Source organism: Diadema antillarum, unplaced genomic scaffold (genome assembly GCF_040938485.1).
Source record: "Diadema antillarum isolate AM-2024a unplaced genomic scaffold, OU_Dant_1.0 scf00000013, whole genome shotgun sequence".
NCBI lineage: Eukaryota > Metazoa > Echinodermata > Echinoidea > Diadematoida > Diadematidae > Diadema > Diadema antillarum.
The window spans coordinates 1,371,090-1,390,787 of record NW_027270902.1 but is presented as its reverse complement, the minus strand read 5'-3'; the positions used below and the strand labels follow the sequence as shown (position 1 = coordinate 1,390,787).

The following is a 19,698-nucleotide window of genomic DNA, read 5'->3' as shown; positions in this document are numbered from 1 at the left end:
AATAATGGTGTACATAAGAATTGAAATGACTTTTGGAAGTTTTTATGATGTACAAGCCACCAATGTTGGGGGGTGGGTGTGCGGAATTCACCCCCCTCCGGTTTTAGCATCTAGCCAAAAAGCCGAGCCTGATGAGGGTTAGGAAAGCAATAAAATGGGAGACAATGCAGGTGCAACCTGTGCTGTTCTGGAAGTAATGTTATGAAAATGGCTGCCATGGAAAACTGTAACCTTTACATATTCACTACATCAACAACATAAATGGCTTAGATTGTAACGGATATTCTGAATGCGCTAATCTCAGGGTTAAAAATTTCAAGCCTTTCAGATGAGACATTCTGTAATTATTCTGACTGTCAAAAAGCAGTTAGTACCCCTTTTGACACAAAAACCATTACAACTTTCTATTACACTTTGTATCTAAGAAGGAAAACAACACAACAAAGATATAAGCCACTATGATCAATACAGGGAGTTCTAGGACAAAATTCACACACAGTAATGACTTTGATAAGTTACAAGTTTGTTCAGTTGCATTTGATGCCTAGTTGGGGGCAAGATTGTAACATTATACAGTCTACATTGTGATTATTACAATGCCTTTGCCACACTACAGAAACATCCATTAAAGTACAGTATAATAAATATAAAATGTGCATGTAAACCACGTTCACAAGACAGAAATCAATGCCGAATCAAGGTGCAATAGCTAGCCCCAGTCTAACTCCACGATCACATTCTTTGCACTCTACATTCAGAGGGAGCCCTGCTAGAACTGGGCCATCACTTGGTCTTGAATTTCAGGTCACGCAATTTGATGATATCAGTGCTGAGGATACCTTTGATTTGTTCATATGCGACATCCACATCATCATTCACGATGATGAAAGTTCCCTGGCTATCGGTCTCCTTGTTGACTGTCGGGGAGAAAAGTAAAGAAGAAACAAATTCAACTTTAAAATGAAATTCATCTATGACCTACAGTGGAATTTAAAACCCATTCAAACTTAATCTCCAAAAAGAAATAGTAAGATGTAAAAATTTGATCAAAATTTGACAAAAATTAGCAAAGATATGAAAATATGAAAAAGCAGATATGCAAATGAGTGAACTGATGATGACATTATCTCAAAATTTCCTTTGATCTTATACAATAAACTGACAAAAATCAAAAATTTTCTGCTATTAAAGTTCAAAAAATAATGTTTTTCCTGGTTGAATAACCAGAATACTTGGGTAGATGTACAGCATATACAACTGTATTAGGGTATGAGACTAAAACATAAGCAAGTTTGAACAATAAAGCTAGAAAATTAAAGCAAGATTTTGTGTAAAACTACATGGTAAATTGTATGGTGATGACATCCTCAACTCATTCATTTATTCGAATTGACTGCTTAAAAAGATTTTTATGAAAATGAGCAAAACTCCACAATATCATAACTTCCTTCATTTCTATCAAATTTTCACTGCTGTACTTAGAAGATTGAACTCTTGCTTTATCAGACAAACTTCTTAACTGGTTAAAAAATTCCCCCTTTATTCTGTATGAACATTTCCTGAAACCAGAATATGGTGTAATGTGAATGTAGCATGGAGCCCTTTTCTTTAAATTTGTAGCACTCACTTAAGCCCAAGTGCTGTCTCTGCTATGGCAATATCACAATATTTTTGACACAGGATAAACCTACATTGATATGAAGCTGTGTCAGACTAAAATATCTCCTTCTATTTTCTGTAAAAGCCTCTACACATGGTAGGGTACATAAATCAAGTGTTCATGTCACTTTATAAGAATGATGATGTCTCGGGACCATTATTCTCATTGATGCTCTCCTTGGCCACATTTGAAGATGATATGGTGACAGTGATCTCGACTAAGGTTACCATGTTACAGAAGAATGGTTGGAATTTGCTACTTGGCATACATCAATTCAGCATGCACTTGAAATGACTGATTCGCATAAGAGTGCTCATAAATTGCCAAATTAGAAAATATAGATAGTAATGATTTGTGTTGTTTCATGGATGGGAATTTTGTGACAGGGTATTGAGCTGTAACAGAAATACCTTCACTCATTAAAAGCATTAGTGCATCAAGTCTAGATTATTATGGACTTTATGATGTTCAGGCCCTCAAGTGTACACATCCAGAGAGGTTTAGTATGGTTTCATTTCAGAGTAAAACCTTCCACAAACTAGATCATTGTAAAACTGGAAGGGAGAACAATTACAGTCAAGCTTGCCTCAGCAGCCACCTGTCTATAGAGGCCACCTGCCATATTACGTACAGCCATCAAAAAATTTTCCCCAAGAGGAAAGCCACATTAAAGACCCAGTATACAGCATATACATCTGTTTTTAACAGCTACTTTTTTCATCTTCTCTAGGTGGCTGCTATAGACAACTTTGACTGCACATACTTGTCACTATTTAACATTCTAGATTTACAACAAGTTATGATTTCCATGTGATAACAACACTAAAATCATATCTTCAAAATGAAAATTTAATTAAATATTGGTGAAATAAAACAGAAAACTTGATACACAGGACTAAATAATAACTAAAAGGTAACTACAGAAAAATTATCAAGAAGGGAATGTTAACAGATGGAATATTTAGTCCGTAAAAAAAGGCAGCTAATGAGTGTTGTTGGAACAGGTTGAAATGTACAGCAAGAATATCTTACAGCAAAGTAAACACGACAAAAGTTAAACCCAAATAAAAAACCAGAATTAAAGGCACATAAACAAGGGGTTATGACTCTTAAGTGCTCAGTCATAGTCTGTTTGCAGAACATACAACCATTGTCTGAGTTTTGTACATATCTACAAAGTAACTGGTTCCTATAATATGGTCCAATTACAGAGCACTCCCGTTCTAAATAATGAACACGGTTATAATAAAATTCTGGTTACAACAAAGTAAAAAATGAGGACGAAAAATTATCCACTCCATGTTTATCATTGTTTATTTGTTCGGTATAACAAAATTTCGATATAACGAAAAAAAAAAAAACAACTGCCAGTCCCGAGGACTTCAGAATAATCCGAGTCCACTGTAAATGGACACAAATCTACATTTATATGAATGAAACTGACTGACAACAACTCGTGTTACATTAGTGAAAAATCAAAATGTGTTCATAACTAAAATTTCAGGAGGTTCATGGCATATTTGTTGTTTCCAAACCTCAATGCCTCAATTGATGGTTTCCATTATTCATCTGCATCTGTCTGTTACATATTAGTATTTATCACTGTAATCATTAAAAAAACTATCAAATACTCTGTCTATATGTCATTAAAATTGCAACATTCTAGGCTATCTACATTTTGTATATTGTTAATTGGTTATTTTCAACTGTGTTACTGAACCAAAGCACACTGAAAGAACAGAACTGTTTGATTGCTTAGCCTGCCTTTAGTCTGACAATTTCATCATTTAGGATTTCTGTGAGCTGTCTGTACGTCGATTGTAAGTTGTCATTTATGACAACATATGTGCTGCCCTCTAGAGGTTCTTCCTTGCTAACTGTAAATTGAAGAGAAAAATTATTACAATAATACAGTGTTGTCACAATTTGCAAAGCGATAGATATACTGTCGATAAAACTGAAGAATAAAATTTTTAAAGAAATTCTTAGTTTCTTTTTCATTACTTATCTTTCTGATTGTTTATAATATGAATCATGGATACTGTTGATAAATTGATATACAATATGCAGGGAATAATTTTCCTGGTATCGCATCGCAATTTGCTATGCATTTTTTTACCACAGCTACACAAACTATCTTTTGTGTAGCAGTTTTTTTCCATAGAAGTGCACAGATTGATCACCCGCTGAAATTGCTAATCAAATTTGAGTTGGAGAATTATTCCCTGATATGTATTTAAAGTCTGTTACATTAACAATCATTGTTGAATACTTCTTTTTTGTACTTTTTACAAAAGAATCAAACAACTCATAGTTGATCGAACACAATCTAGGAAAGTATCAGGTATGTATTGTACTGAAAAAAGATATCCATTTGTTTTTTGTTCATGCAAGGAGTCATTTGTCACATATACCAACAAGTCAATACACACACACACACACACACACACACACACACACACACACAGCAACATACAATGGCCACAAGATGACACAGTGTACACACTAATAAATAGCAAGTACACACACAACTAGATACATCCACTTGCCTATAATACAAACTGCAACTCACCATCTTATAGTGCTAGATATTACATGTACATGAGGCATGCACTTACACAATAAGAAACACTTGTAAAGACTTACTTGAAAAGAAAAATTAAACACGTTATATACAGTGTTATTAGTTTTCCAATCAATACAAAGGGTATGCAGGGTATATATCATGCACATCATATCTTTTGTCACACTGACTACCAGCACATTTGAGTGTTGTAGTTCTATATCTACTTCACATCTCACACATACCATGCCCCCTCATGACTATCATACAGCTTCAATATGACATTGTAAGGATTCAAAATTAATCACTACTCTCCCCCTTTATTTTGCTCTACCTATACCATTCCCAACTCCACCACACACAGTGAAAGTGAATATACAAAGCTGTATTTGAGCTTTTATCTGGACATCACAGCAACGTGTCTAATTTGAGATTGATTTATATTAAAGCTGTCAGATTACTTTCAAGAATACAGACACAGCTCTGAGAAACAATGGCCACATACATCATCATACTCACTGTATTCAAGTTCTTTGGTTGCCGTGGCGAGTCGTTTTTGTATGGCTTCCTCCGTATCTGTCTTCCTCCCACGTAATCTCTCTTCCTACAGACACAATGTACAGAAGAGTTGAGTTTTATCCAGTCATACACAGACAGGAAGACAATGATCAAATACAGTTATCATCAGCTGCTAACATTCATAAAAGTCTGTACGAAATGAAGGTGTATATATACTACAGCTGGGATTTGATCTCTCCCTTTAACCCAATGCCCAACGTACCCTGCAAGATCCTGTGATTAAGGCTACAAAGGTTTAGACTCTCACAGAAAGGGTGGGTCATATAGCTGTCTATGGAGCAGAAGGATAAGTAGAGTCTTAGGTTGTTTTTTTTTTTAAATAATAATAATAATAATAATAATAATAATAATAATAATAATAATAATAGTAATAACAATAATAATAATGACAATAATGACAATAATAACAATAATAATTGCATTAATAATAATAATAACTGATAATAATAATAATAATAACACATGCAGTTGATATTTTTAGAGTGCCTTTTCCACTGGATACAAAGCACTATGAGATGTCATCCCTGGTATACGGTATGTTCTAAAGACATAAGAATGTTTAATAACGTTTATTTTTACGCATCATAATTTCTAGAAACATTGATATGGATCTAGATTGTATTATTAACATAATTATGTTCAGAAGCCATATCAAAAGAAGTGCAATCTTTTATTTCCTCTTCACACATGTCTATTCTCCATTTTATACATGAAAACTCAGTCTAGAATAAAACACACCATTGGACTATTTAGTTTGGACAGCAAGATGGTGCACATTGATTTTTCTTTGTCAGTGGTTACTGTACTAATTAGAAACTATAAACAATTTTATGGATTCCGATATGTTTGCAAAATATCAAGCTAGAAAGTGCTTGATATTCAAGATATAATTCAATATAAAAATTATGAAAATTTCTGTTTTTGCCCCCATTGGCATAACACTATCAATCTCTTTTAATAGCTGCCTGTCAATTGATACCCTTTTTCATATTCTCAGCTTGGTTTAATGTACATAGAAAGATGTACAGCTGTATATTCTGAATCACTGTTCTCAAAGTCATTTTCTCTTGCAGGCTGGGTTTTAGAGTTTGACTGTTTGTTTGACTGTTTGTTGTTACACAGATGAACTGGTCATGAAAGATAGCCCTAACTGGTGATAAGCAAAAGATTTATTTAATAGAATATATGCAAAATAATACAAATGTAATGGTGGTGGTAACATACCAAGATCTTGAGGCTAGGAGGCTTGACAAAGATGTAGATTGGTTTAAGGTCTGTCTTCTTGATGCTGATCACTCCTTGAACATCAATATCGAGAATACAAATCCGCCTTGTATTCAGCACGTCCTGTACGGCCTTCTTGCTGTAAAATACATACAACACCAGATTTTGAGTTTGTTAAACAACATCTGATGGAACTGAAATAACCTCATCACCCATGTTACTGACAAGTCCAAGTCACTATCAAGTAGGTAAAATACAAAATCATTTTAACAAAATGCCAGAATGAAATTCTTGGTCTCTCATCTTAGTACAAATTATGTACATGCACGTGTATCTGTATAAATTTACACAGATTGATAACAATTTAACAGAGCATAATAATGATGAGAAGTATCCTGTAATTTTGTGCAAAGAGTAGAATATATTCTGGTCCCCAAACTTGACAACTTGATTACCAGGATCAATGACGCTAATAAAACTCATGAGAACATGCCACACAGAATTTGAACGCCAAGGACGAAATCACTCTGTTTTTTAATGTGCCATTGTATATCTCTATGAGCTTTTATAATCAAATCATGACATTATCATTGATTTTATGGCAAAAAAGAAAAAGACTTCTGACACTGATTCTTACATAACATCAAAAAAAAAAATCACACTGATATCACTGCCAATTTAAATACGTCATCGAAATGCAGTGTGCAAGTTTCTTGTTTTTATAAACTGCTTTATGTGGAAAATTACTTTAAAACAGGAAGAGATGAAATATGCCCACTATCCTGCATCTTAGCAACCAGTAAAACTGATGAAATAGGCCTATACATGTACAGTAAAAAAAAAAAAGTTTTCTAAAGCAAAATAATGAAAAAAAAAAGAACATTACATGTACGGAACAGTGAATGCATTCTAGAGCACTATGCATAATGATCAAAGGCCTGAAAGCATTGAAAGAATGGCCAAGCCATAAATTGTCCAAAAGACCTGCCAATGTAATTTATTTCACGAGCGCTTGTCAGTTTTGACTGAACATTTTTTGCCTTGACATCATACAATGTACTGGAGAGAGTGCTGTGCAGCAATTACACTGTACGTGTACATGAAACGGAAAAGGTAATTTCATACTCAGGGGTGATAACCAGCAAATGGGGCACTGTAGACGTTTTGGAATGGGCATTGCTATGGCAACCCCATCCCTCAAGGGGCAGCTCTTGGGAAATAATCAAATTAACTGCGTGATGAAAGCAGGCATGGCACTACTAGCTCAAGGTTGACTGGGCTGTGAATACAATGGGTCTGTGAACAATAACACAATACTTCATGATTACAAACACACAACCTTGGATATCATCCAGTCAGAGGTGATGTCAGACTTTCCTCTCACCTCTGCTATTCTTTCCATTTCTTGGCTAGTTCTATTTTTTCTTGAAGTCATAAGAGTATTTGCTTCTTCTACAATACACTGAATGTTACTTTACAGTCATCACAAATGGCTTGACACTATACATTCTTTGCTTCTTGCTATCTGCCACAGATGCTATAGTATCAATTAAATTATCTTATATGAGCACTTCATTACACATTTTTGTTTTGCTTTCTCTGTTCTTTGTGGACTCTTTGATTCAAGTTTAGTCTTAAAGTTGAATAATGCAAATCAGAAACTTTCATATTAATGAAACTTTCACAAATTTTGTGAGGAGCCAAGATTGGTGAAAATGCATGAAAAGTTTTTGGCTACACAATACATTGAATGCCAGTGGCAATTTGTGAAAGCATGTATTATACACAGTGTACAGTATATCACTGGTTATCACTGTTACACCATCAGGAATCTACCCTCTTTATGCAGCTGCCATTTAGCAATGTTGATCTTGTGTTCCTTTTCCAATTTATTCTGCACTTAGCACCATTCAGTTGTACTTGACTCCAGGGTAACCATAACACCAATGTTCTTGATGGAAAATGCCTTTTGTTGCCCTTTGACTCCTTTTCTTTCTTACTTAAACTGCAAATAGGATAGATGAAAACTGTTTCCCCACAACAATCTCATTTCAAATAAAAGTAATTAAAAAAAATCACAAGAAAATACTGCAGAAGAAAAGGAGTGAAAATTTGCATTTTATATCTCACAAAGCAACTTGTAAGTGATCCGTACTATAATCATTAATACTCAAAGGGTACACGTGTAGTAGGCATTTAAAAGAGCTCCAATAGTCACAAGAAAGTACTGCTTATTGCATCAATACTCCTTTGACATTCATCTTACGAAAAAAATATTGAAGCAAAGAGACAGAGAGAGAGAGAGAGAGACATCAATTTGTTTTTGACTGTACAAGATTACAATAACAATATCTACGAGCATTATGACCCTACTCATTACCATGGCAGAAATAGTCAATACTGTTCACCAGAATCTAAAAAGGTGATAATTTGGTTCGAATGAAATGTACGTATGTATAATTATACCGATAACTACAAAGTGCAAGCAATTGAAGCAACATTATAGCCATGTAAATCAAATGCTAATTTTGAGCTATATGAAGTCAAATCAGCATTGGTCTTCAGTGTTCAGAGCAACATCAAGTTAAACCTCTGCATCTAGTACTATAAATTTATAATATATGCTAACACATACTATAGATGAAACAGAGTATTTAATAATCTTTCTGTTCCATATGATGTACTGTAGCTGCTATCCATGACACACTATACTGTGGGTACAAACTGTACACATTAATAGTCTAAAGCCCTGGTTTGCTTCATGTCACCCTGTAGTACTGGCCCATCATGAAGTTGGTGAGAGTTTGGGTATATATATTATTTTATAATACACAGCAACAATCTAAATTAAATGATTCTGCACTATATATAATGTAAATAGAGGTCAACACCCTTTTTACATTCACTGGATGAATGATAGATTTAAAGATCCAGTCATCTGTTGAGGCAGGTGAAGACAATTCACAGCGAGTCATAATAATCTCAACCTACTGTGCATTTTTTTTTTTAGTAGCATTACATAACTTGGATCCAGGTAGTTTTGTCACAATTTAGTCATACCAGCTGTATAATTGAGTTACTATCCACTTGCATGAGTACACAAACCTAAGTGGCAGAAGTAGTAAAATTTGAGTGCTCTGTATGAAGTACTGTAGTTTAGGTACATGATTTTGAATTAAAAAAAATCATCCTCTAATGATAGGTTGAAAGAGCCTCACATGATTATAGGCATTTTCAGTTTAAGTCAGAATGCTGGCATGCTGGACTCTCTGTGGCATACTGTTTGTACACTTGATGTCACTTTTTATAATGACATTTTCCAAATAGTACATCATATTTGTGAAATGATGTCCCAAAGATATTGTCACAATATAAAACAATTCTCACATTGTGTGCTGCTTCTTACCATCACTCTTTGAAATGTAACAATTTCTAACAAAACAATTGTGACATCACAGAGCAAATCTGACATAGCACACTGCTGTTTACCATCACTCTGTGAAATGTACATGTAACAATTTTAACAAAACAATCACGACATCATAAAGCAATTCTGACAGCCATCAAGTGCTGCTTTGTATGGTCAGTGTAGGAACCCTCACAACAGCACATCCATCACACAACTTCTCACCTCACATACTAAATTTCCCCTTCTTTTGTTTAAAAGTTTTGATCAAAATATAAAACAAAATACTCTGCAGCTGTCTAATTTTGAGTTTCTGGTTAAAACCGTGTAGGCCATGGTGCCTCCTAAAGCACTATTGTGGAGTCAACTCTGTCCTTGGTTTGAACAAAAAACTCTCAAGGCACAGTATATTTGTATATACTTTATAAATGCATGCATGTTTGAGTACGGTATGTGTGGTACTGCTTCAGCTGCATAAATAGAAATGTTTTATGGCTTCAGAAATATACTCTGGACAGTATGCTTCATGGTTAGTTGTAAGGGATTACTCAAATATTTGTACTATTACACTTCAACACATCCACAATGGCCATGTCATAGGCCTACCTGTTAAACAAGGTAGCCAAATAAAACTAGAACACCTTCCCACACATCACAGATACTGTAAAGTCAAGATACTCTTAAAAGCACATTCCAAATAAATGAAATTAATTACTCACTGTAAAAAAAAAAAAAAAAAAAGATTATTCATAACACACTTTCACAGGTTATCATCACACACAATGACCAAATTAAACAGTCAACATTGCTGTCTACAATGAGATATACTGTAAATAAAAAAACACTCTGGGTAGATCCATACAAATTGATGACTAAGGAATATATGTCATGAGAGAAGAGCTTGACCTAGTTGTCCAAGAAATCATAGATCATACATGAGAAGTTTATGATTGCTCCCAGAGAAACTGACTCTATGACTGGTGAGTTACCTTATCCACAGACAATAGGAATGTGTTAAATAGCCTTAAAGGTCTTGTTTAGTTTGGAGAACAGTGATTTAATTTTTTTTCAAGATATGACATTTAATGCATATGTTTAGGTCTGTTGTACCACAAAACATCCTATCATATAAAAACTTTCAAGATAAAGCCTAAAATATATGGAGATATCTGTATTTTCTCAATAAACCGTAACTGTAGATGGTTTAGTCTGGAAACATTTCTAAGTACTATAACTATTGTTCACATATATTTAACATCGATTTTACCGATTCAAATTTTTACAGTCTTTTTTTTCTCTATCCCTAACTCACATTTTAGAACTATTTCAAAGCACTAATGCTGGGTGTTTGTTTTATCTGCAAATGGTAAATTAAGCCCTTAATGCACCCCAGACACACTGATCCTGAAGCTACTCTGAAGGTTTTGATGGGCTTAACAACAGTATAGTGACTTTGTATTATTTATTGACATACTCAAACTGGAATCAAGACTACAATATGCCCTGAGAATAGTGCTGTCTGTCACACTGTAAACATAGAGAACGATTGGAAATGGTATGGAGACATGTAGATTCCTATACAATACTCCATCTTTACTATCATTGTATACTTTAATCTGTACATTGTTACAAAGTACATGTAATTATCAATCTTTTGTTTCTCCTGATGGTTTGATTTTTTTTTTCCTCTTTGGTCTTACGTTATTCAGGAATTGGGGGTAATGAAAACCTACATTAACAAGCTTAAAATTACATTGAGATGGGAACATTTTAAGTACATAAGTCATTATCATTCAGAAATCAAGTAATGAAAACAATACTAAGTATTCTACGACCAATACTTACCTTGTTCCATACAAATTGCCAGAAAATTGTGCACTCTCTAGGAATTCTCCATTAGCTATAGCTGCCTCCATATCCTCACGAGTTGTAAAGTGATAATCTAAAGAAGAAGAAGAAGAAGAAGAAAAGAAATCACCAGATTAATTTCACAGACAGTTCTCAGGTTTTCAAAATTCTACTACTCTTCTGGTAAATATTTGACATTTTTCCCAAGGATCAATTAGCTTTAATTCAAACGTATTGTTTACCACTAGGAGCAGTGATTTAAAAAATTTGATGAATCAATGTGCAGGTCAGTTGTATCACAAAACATCCTACCAATCGGTACCATATAAAAACTTTGCAATCAAGCCTAAAATGTGAGGATATATTACTATATTTCTCAATAAACCATAACAGTAGATGGTTTATTCTAGAAACAATTTTGTAATAACTAATGTTCACAGTTTGTCTAACAAAACTTAACATTCATTATACTGCTAAATATTTTTACACTGGTTGCTAATATCCCTAAGCACTAAAGCTGGGTTTTTGCTTCAAAATCTGCAAATTGTATTTAATGACTTTAACATTATTTCAAAGTTTTGCTTCAGGGCAACTGGAAGATGATGGTGACTCTTCTACCAAAATGAGATATATTTAAGGTGAATATCAATTTCCATTTGCTTTTAAATAATTAGTTATTTCCTTGCAACATGGACAGATGGCATTCACATACTAAATGCAATTAAATCTGAAGTAGAATTTGAAAAAGACAGAAGAGGTGATAAAAGAAGGCAAGGGCCTTGAATATGGGATCAAGATTTCAGATCAATGCACAGAGGAGAGAGACCGCCATATGGGTAACAACAACAACAACAACAAGACGACTAGATCATGGTATATAAAGTTCTATTCAGAACTTTGTTAGACCTAACTGGAAAATTAGCCATCAAATGGTATTAATCAGGTGCCATTCCTGAACAGATACGTTGTATTTTGATAGCAACATTAGATTCACCCAGGCTGTTCCTTCTGTCACATTTTGATTAAACATTTTTGGGATCTCAATTCAATAAAAACACACACACAAACACACAAACCTCAGTATCACATTGTAAAAGAACAAACTGTCAATTGGAATGAACAATAACAGAAATGGTCAATCTAAAGAGATTATAATATGACAATCTCTCTAAAGTGGTGATGATAGCATTTTACTTACGGACTCCATCTTCCTCCCCAGGCCTTGGCTTCCTTGTTGTATCTGACAACATAAAATAAAATTTGTCATGTATTTTCTTAGGGATGGTACACTATAGCTGGCATTAATATTATCATTTCAAGACATTTGATAGTATACAAAGCTAAACTATGGTACTCTTGATGAACTCTTCTGTATAAGTGGTTTCTTTCGCGGTGGTTTTATTTTCGCGCTTTGAGGTTGAACCGCGAATTTAACATCACGCGAAAATGTTTTGAACTCGTGGCTTGTTACAACGCTATCATTACCGACCGCGAATTTAAACACACGCGAAAAAGTCGGCACCGATGGAAACCGCGAAAGTTTCTGTACGCGAAAGAAACCACTTTTACAGTACTTTGTACTGTACAAACAATGACTGTTTGGTAGTCGATAATATGCACTATGAATCTCATTTATTCATCTTTTTTTTCTTTTTTCTATTTTTACTTCTTGCAGAAGCTCTTAGATATGGTATTGAGCAGTTTCTGAAATAATGTTAAGTGGAATTTCATTGACACATTGCTCACTGGTCAATAAAGGAAAGTAGAAGACATTTAGGCAATAAAATCAATTAATGCCAAATATTAGATATATTGATTTGATAAGAAAACCAGCACTGATATAAATATGATGCAACCTGTCAAAGTCTTTCTGAGGTGCTTTTTGTATTAAACCAATTTGTAACCTTCATCTCTCACCTCATGGCAAGATTTAGGAAGACAGTGGGGAAACAACCAAGAAGCTTCATCTACATGAACCTCTCTTTTTTTCAGATTGGGTCTAGATTTGTTCTTTTCATGCCGGAAGTGTGGATTTTACTGTAAAGAGAATTACTTACGGCTGACGGAAAATCCAAACATGTCCTTGTGTTCAGCCATGAGTTTTTGGATCAAAGTGCTCTTCCCTGACCCTGATGGACCACAGAATACACAAGGTCTTGGAATGTATTCAGCCATGATGGTTAGACCTGCAAAATGAGATACACGTGATGTGACACTACCTCAAGATTACTTTACCATGCAAAATCTGTTTCTTGTTGGATATCATACAGTCATGTGATTTTTTGAATGGGGTAGATGGAGGGTGGTTCCTACCAGGATGTAACATTCTACAGTTCAATGTATACAATGTAATATCCAAGGTTGTCTTTACACTCTCAGTAGACAGCCTACGACATACCCCCTCTCTAATACAAGGGGCTGCCAACTCTCACGCAATCAATAGTTGATGTAAGACTCACCAAATTCACCCCATTGTAGGTGTCTGAATACTCCGATAAACAAATTCTCATGCCGAACCGCCCCCCCCCCCCCCAAAAAAAAAAAATGTCTCTGAACAAAATCTGTGTTACTCTGAATGTTTAATATACCCAAGGGGTAAGTTTGAATATCCAGGTACAGCAGGCAGGTGCACCCACTCTGTGCAAGTGTGTACCTGGTATATTTATCATGCACCAGCTAAACTGCAACACCTTTTGCAGGGGCAGATCCAGGAATTCCATAAAGAGGGGGCGCCTTTACAAAAAGAAAGGGGGGAGCACGTGCCCCCCTCATATTTTCTTTTTATTTCTTTTGTTTTAACAAAAAATAAGGGGGGGGGGGGGGGGGCGCCCGGTGCGTGCACCCCCACCTGGGTCCGCCACTACTTTAAAGGGTGTGTACAGTTCAGGTCGAGGTGAGGATTTAGCATTTAACGTTTTGCAAGATATTCAGAAACCACTCTATGAGATGTCAAAGAGCATGCAATTCTAAGGGGTAGCAAAAGTTTATTTGATGAAAATCGGTTTTGAAATGGCCGAGATATCCAAAAACAACGTGAAACAAAGAGATCCTAATAAAGTTGTGGCATGTCGCCTAGCACTTTTTGGGATATCTCAGCCATTTGAAAACCAATTTTCATCAAATTAATGTTGGATCCTTTTTGAAATTCCATGCTCTTTCATATTTCATAAGAGGTTTCTCATTATCTCACTTAGGAATGTTCCAAACAAGAATCCCCATCTCAACCAGTACTGTACAGTCCCTTTAAAACATAAAAGTGAAACTGTACAGTACATTTCTAACTTGTAACCAAACCTCCCTTCTGCAGAACGGGGTATACATATCCAGCCCCCCCCCCCCCCCCGACCCCACCCCGATCCGACCCCACCACGGCACAGTTGCCTTTGTTTCCTTGACCTTGTGCTAGTGTCTCCTCCACACTCATGCTCAGTAGAACTTTATAGAAGCAAGGTTGGCAGTCTTGTTGTACACAGTGTATTAAATGTACATCACCATTTTCTAGGCTAAGCAACCGACTGGCTAGCCCGACCAGACGCTGTTACGCTATGTCGCGACGTACCATGTACAGCGACTGGGCTGTGTATAGTTACCGACTGGCTAAATTTATATGAGTCAAATAGCATGGCAAACCACCTCTTTCAACTGTTTACTAGCATGCAGCTACATGTAGTTAACTAAACATTCAGTCTGAGGTTAATATGATAAACGTTAAACTGCAATACAAAAGAGCTTCATCAATTAGGGTCTCCAGTATTCGTAGTAAAAAAATAGATCTAGAATCTAGGCCTACTCTAAGTTACTAATACTATTGTGAAATGGCAAGGCAAGAATCATGCTGCCCGTGTCAAAGAAGATTGATATAATAATTTCAATCGATGATAAGATAATGGCTAAGTGAAAAAAAAAAATGGAACGATGTCAAAAATCACATGGCAATTAGATTTCACTGAATCAACTGATGTTAGCTAGCTGTCCCCCTCGCTAATAGTAATAATGTAATCACACTAATCGCTGGTGGCCTTGGTTACTGCACACTGCCTCCCACCGAGAGATAACGGAACTTCACCGTGTGTTGCGCCTGCCGGCTCGGGTGAAGAAACGCTAAAAACCTGCACGCAGTGTACGTGGCACCACAGTAACAGCACAGCTCGCCGTTGACTGTACTGCTATTATAGTTATCACGTAAATTACAGAATATTTCAGTTAGGGCCTTGAAGAGCAGTTGCACAAAACCGCAAATACACACCTCTTCTGAACATCTACGTAAAGTGGAGTAAACCAGATCAAAAGGAGCGCCCAGTCGAACAAAGTAAGTTGGTGGCAATTTTGATGATATTGTGACTGTGAGTAGACGTGTCTCTCGCATGCACATGGACAAGGCTATGATCGCTCGCTCGCACTGCTGCTGCTGCGGTGCTGCATATAAAATACATTTATGCAGCATCGATAGCACAGCATGCATGCAATGCAGTTGTTAGCATGAGCAGTGTTTATATGAGGCAAATACCGGTACCTCGACTGAAGAGACGCGCATAATGGCAAGCCAAAGGTCCCATAATAGAAACACTCGGTTATCAGTGTTGATTATGCGTGTATGTCAAATTGATTATAACTATGTTATAAACAATATGAATTAATGTATCTTATACCTGAAAAAATAATTGTATAAAAATATTGAAGGTTACACAGTTGTAAATATGAATATGTGTGTTTTATGTTTGAATGTGCAAAAAAAAAGTAATAGTTATGTAGGCCTACACATCTAAACAAAAAATTATATCACATCACAGTCATAATCATTCTATTCCTGAATCAAATTACAGAAAAATCATAACATTAGAACGATGATAATAATCCGAATTTCAAAACAATATCAATATACAAGTTTTACTATAATACTACATGTAAATCAGATAGAGTTCATTGACTATATAATAAGTTTTCCTGTGAACTTTGTCAAACTTGACAAAATTATTCAAAACCAGCATCATTATCAAAAATACACCGCAGTTGCTATGTTACTATACTTATCAAAACATATGCATTAGCCTTCAAACCTTTAACCTTATAAAACTTCCCCATATTCAAAATAACATTCTTAGGTTACGTATCTAACGGGTAATATGATACAAATTTACTAATATTAACTCAAAGCTTATACGGAAACAAATGAAAATACAATCTGAGCACTGTCCCTCCATTCAGCAGGGATAGATTATAACTCACGAGTCAAAGGAACCTTCTTGTTCAACATCATGGAGATCTCAGCCTGTCCCCTGACCTCAACGCTAAATTCAGAGGACGAGGCCCATCATAGATTTAACTTTGTCACTTAATTCTGCTCTTACAGAAATTTTTAAAATGTAATTGTACCCCTCTTCTCTCTCTAGCTACTTTTTTAAGCAAAGAGAAGTCTACCTTTTGACAGGCGGTAAACCACACCACCCAGTCATAATAATACAGAGATACTCTGTTTATGACAGGTTTATAAAACAAATGCACGGTGGAGCGGTTAACATGAAAAGAGTTAAATTTGCGAAGAGTATACAATCTCTTCTGACCTATATGTCTTTTGTTAAACATGTTTGAAACATATAAGTTATAGTACACTCCTATAGGCCTATTACACGCTTTGTATTATGTACTTTTACACGTACCTTTTTATTACAGATGTGTAAGAGGTGATATCCTGGCGGGAATTATAATTTTCTCCAAGATAATTTTCTCAATTATCATTCTCATTATCATTTTTCCAATTGTACAGAGCTGAGGGTAAAATTAATATTTCTCGTATCTAGGGAAAAATTATGACTCCCAAAAGACCGCTGCTCCCTGGGCACGGGCGTCGATCAGTCTTCATGCATAATGATGGTCGGGGGGAGAGGTGAGGATCTGGTGCACTGGTGCACACTTTTGGTGAAATATTTGGATTTTTCCATCAAATAAGTAAGAAACAGAAATATTCATTGATTGTGAATGGCTAAATCTCGGTATCTCACATCTTGTTGCGGGCCGTACCGAATTAGTCTAATAAATTATGGAGGTGGGGGTGGGGAGTGTGTATGGGAGACGGCTGCTTATATAGCCACGCGACAAGGCCATGGCAGAGCTTTTACATTTTTAGAATCGAATACAACGATATGATGCATATGTTTTATCATATTTATAGGTTTCTGTTTTTTAACATTGTCAATCCCCCAAGTGTATACTGGATGGGGTCACGCAAGTGGAGTATATGTGGTAGTGGCATCCTCGGGTCCCACACGAGGGAAATTGTCTACTTTCAAAACTGAAATTCAGTGATCTTAATTTAGCACATTTTTGGTTAAATGTTAGGAAATTTTCTATCTAAAAAACAAGTAAGAAAAATGTATTCAAGAAAATAGGAATTGCAAAATCGCGGCATCAGTTATCTCTACTTCTTGTTCCGCGCAGGCGTCATCAATGTGTACTAAGTCTACGGAGGAGAACTGGATGGGGGTGGGAGGAGTTACCCCCTTCCTACACGACGGAGCTTTTGCAATTTTGAATTCAATAAAACGGACTGACGCATACATTTTGTGCATATTCAGAAAATAGTCTATCCCCAATGTGTACTCTGATGGAGTCCGAACAAGGAGAGGATGTGTTGAAGGGAGTAGGTATTCGCACCCCTCCCCCATTCGAGGGGGCTGTTGCATTTTTAGAATTATTATAATGATTATCATAATGTGTGGGAGAACTGTTGTATTATGGAGGGGAACCAAAAGGGGGAGGATTAACAATTTGGAAGGGGATAAACCCCTCCCACCATGAAAGGCTAGGAACTTTGCCTTGTATCTTGGGATACTTTGGAAAATAGTTACTCCAAAATAAGGAAGGAACAGAATGAGGTGTGGTCTGACTGTCTCCAGTGTTTATTGCAGACTCACCGTCTCCAATCATGTAATAATACTTGTGAGCAACATTGTCAATGGGTGGAAATGTTGGAATGCATGCTGAGACATAAAATATGCTGAAGCTCATGCGTAATGACATGACACGGAACAGGCCAATAGCACGAGACAGCATGCGGTTACATAGTATGACTTGTTACATTATCTAGACACAACATGATTTGAATATGCCGTGTATCTAATCTGTAGACACAACAAATTTTGCATTTTTGGAATTGAAATGACAGATCTGGTTGGCAGCACGCACATTTTTGACTAAAATCTTTCGGAAAGCTGTCGATCTCAAAAGTGTACCAAATCTATGGAAGGGAACAGGCGGAGGAGGGAGAGGGAGATTTTTTATTTTATCTTATTTTATTTTATTGTTTGAATTGAGATTCAACGATCTGGTGCACGTCACATTGGCTGAAATATCTGAACAAAAAGGAAATGTTCCATAACTCGATGATTACGGTCGGATGGGGGCAAAATGATGCCCCCATTATCCCTAAGCCTATTTATACCCCCGTCCCCTCCCCCCCCCCCCGATATAGGACGCCCCTGTCCTAGGGTCCTCCTCCTACCGTGGAGAACACCAAAAATATAGATGAAATAAAATATCATACCTGTACTGACAGTGCCAACATTATCTAAGATGGAACTCTGATCTATCCAGCACGTCAGCAGTTTGTAAGCCCGAGGCTGGGGTAGAAGATCACCGAAAAGAACAGCGCCCTCTTTCAGGTCTAGTCTCGACAGGCGGAAAATAAAATGTAATGAGGGTAAAGAATTCCCCATAGAGACGTGTGTTAAAATTCAAATTTCAAAAAACAAATTCTGTAAAATAGCTGGGAGAAATGAGGTGTTTCATCTTCACTAACCCTGAATAAGTGAGATATATCCTTTCATCCATCAGATTTCCAGGGTGGGTTGTTCTGCTCTAATTCTGTCCAAGGGTCCGCAAAGCCAGACTACGAGTTCTTGTCACTCAAAAAATCACCTATTTTCCGTACACGTACCCAATGAATATAGTCCCCTCAAATTCCATCAGAGAAGCTTTCATCTTCCAACCAAAATGCAGTTTGTAGAGGAATTCATACTCAATGTCTACAGCTATTCTGTTTTTGCCAAACTACATAATTGATTTTCAATTAATTTTTTTCTTCATTTATTTTGGTATCTTTGGTACGAATTTGTGAAGGGGTCTGGGACAGTCCGTTTTATTTATAGGTGTGAGCCCTTAAGAGAGTGACGGCAGAGCACCGGCAGTGTTTATTTTTGTTATGAATAGAAGGGAGTATTGACTCTTGACAAGACCGGGGAGCACTGATACGCACCTAGCCCCCCCCCCCCCCCACTAAACACGAACTAGACATATCCCTTCATTGTCTGAATAAGTATACTAACTTCACATCATCAGCACTGCTCCCACTCTCTGGACTCATTACCCCTTTCAATTAGAAGCATCTTCCTTTGATTCTTTCAAGAAGGCACTGAAAACTTA

At 36.2% G+C, this 19,698-nt stretch overlaps 1 protein-coding gene across 1 annotated transcript; it reads right to left on the bottom strand.

Annotated features, from left to right (window-relative positions):
* Window positions 1–659: 659 nt before the first annotated feature.
* On the bottom strand, window positions 660–15,618 carry LOC139721187 (guanylate kinase-like). The gene is made up of 7 exons (XM_071632517.1): window positions 15,527–15,618; window positions 13,338–13,466; window positions 12,479–12,520; window positions 11,278–11,374; window positions 6,027–6,165; window positions 4,743–4,827; window positions 660–917 (listed from the first exon to the last, which is right to left on the bottom strand). Exons 1-7 carry the CDS (start codon window positions 15,537–15,539, stop codon window positions 784–786), a joined length of 639 nt encoding a protein of 212 aa, XP_071488618.1. The 5' UTR covers window positions 15,540–15,618; the 3' UTR covers window positions 660–783.
* Between the last annotated feature and the right edge of the window lie 4,080 nt (window positions 15,619–19,698).

Bases quoted from the DNA above. Each gene is read 5' to 3' on its own strand.
- LOC139721187 (XM_071632517.1), bottom strand. The intron at 12,521-13,337 runs GTAAGTAATTCT...TTATGTTGTCAG, and splicing joins GTTTGGATTTTCCGTCAGCC to ATACAACAAGGAAGCCAAGG. The intron at 918-4,742 runs GTGAGTATGATG...TCTCCCCGACAG, and splicing joins AACCAAAGAACTTGAATACA to TCAACAAGGAGACCGATAGC.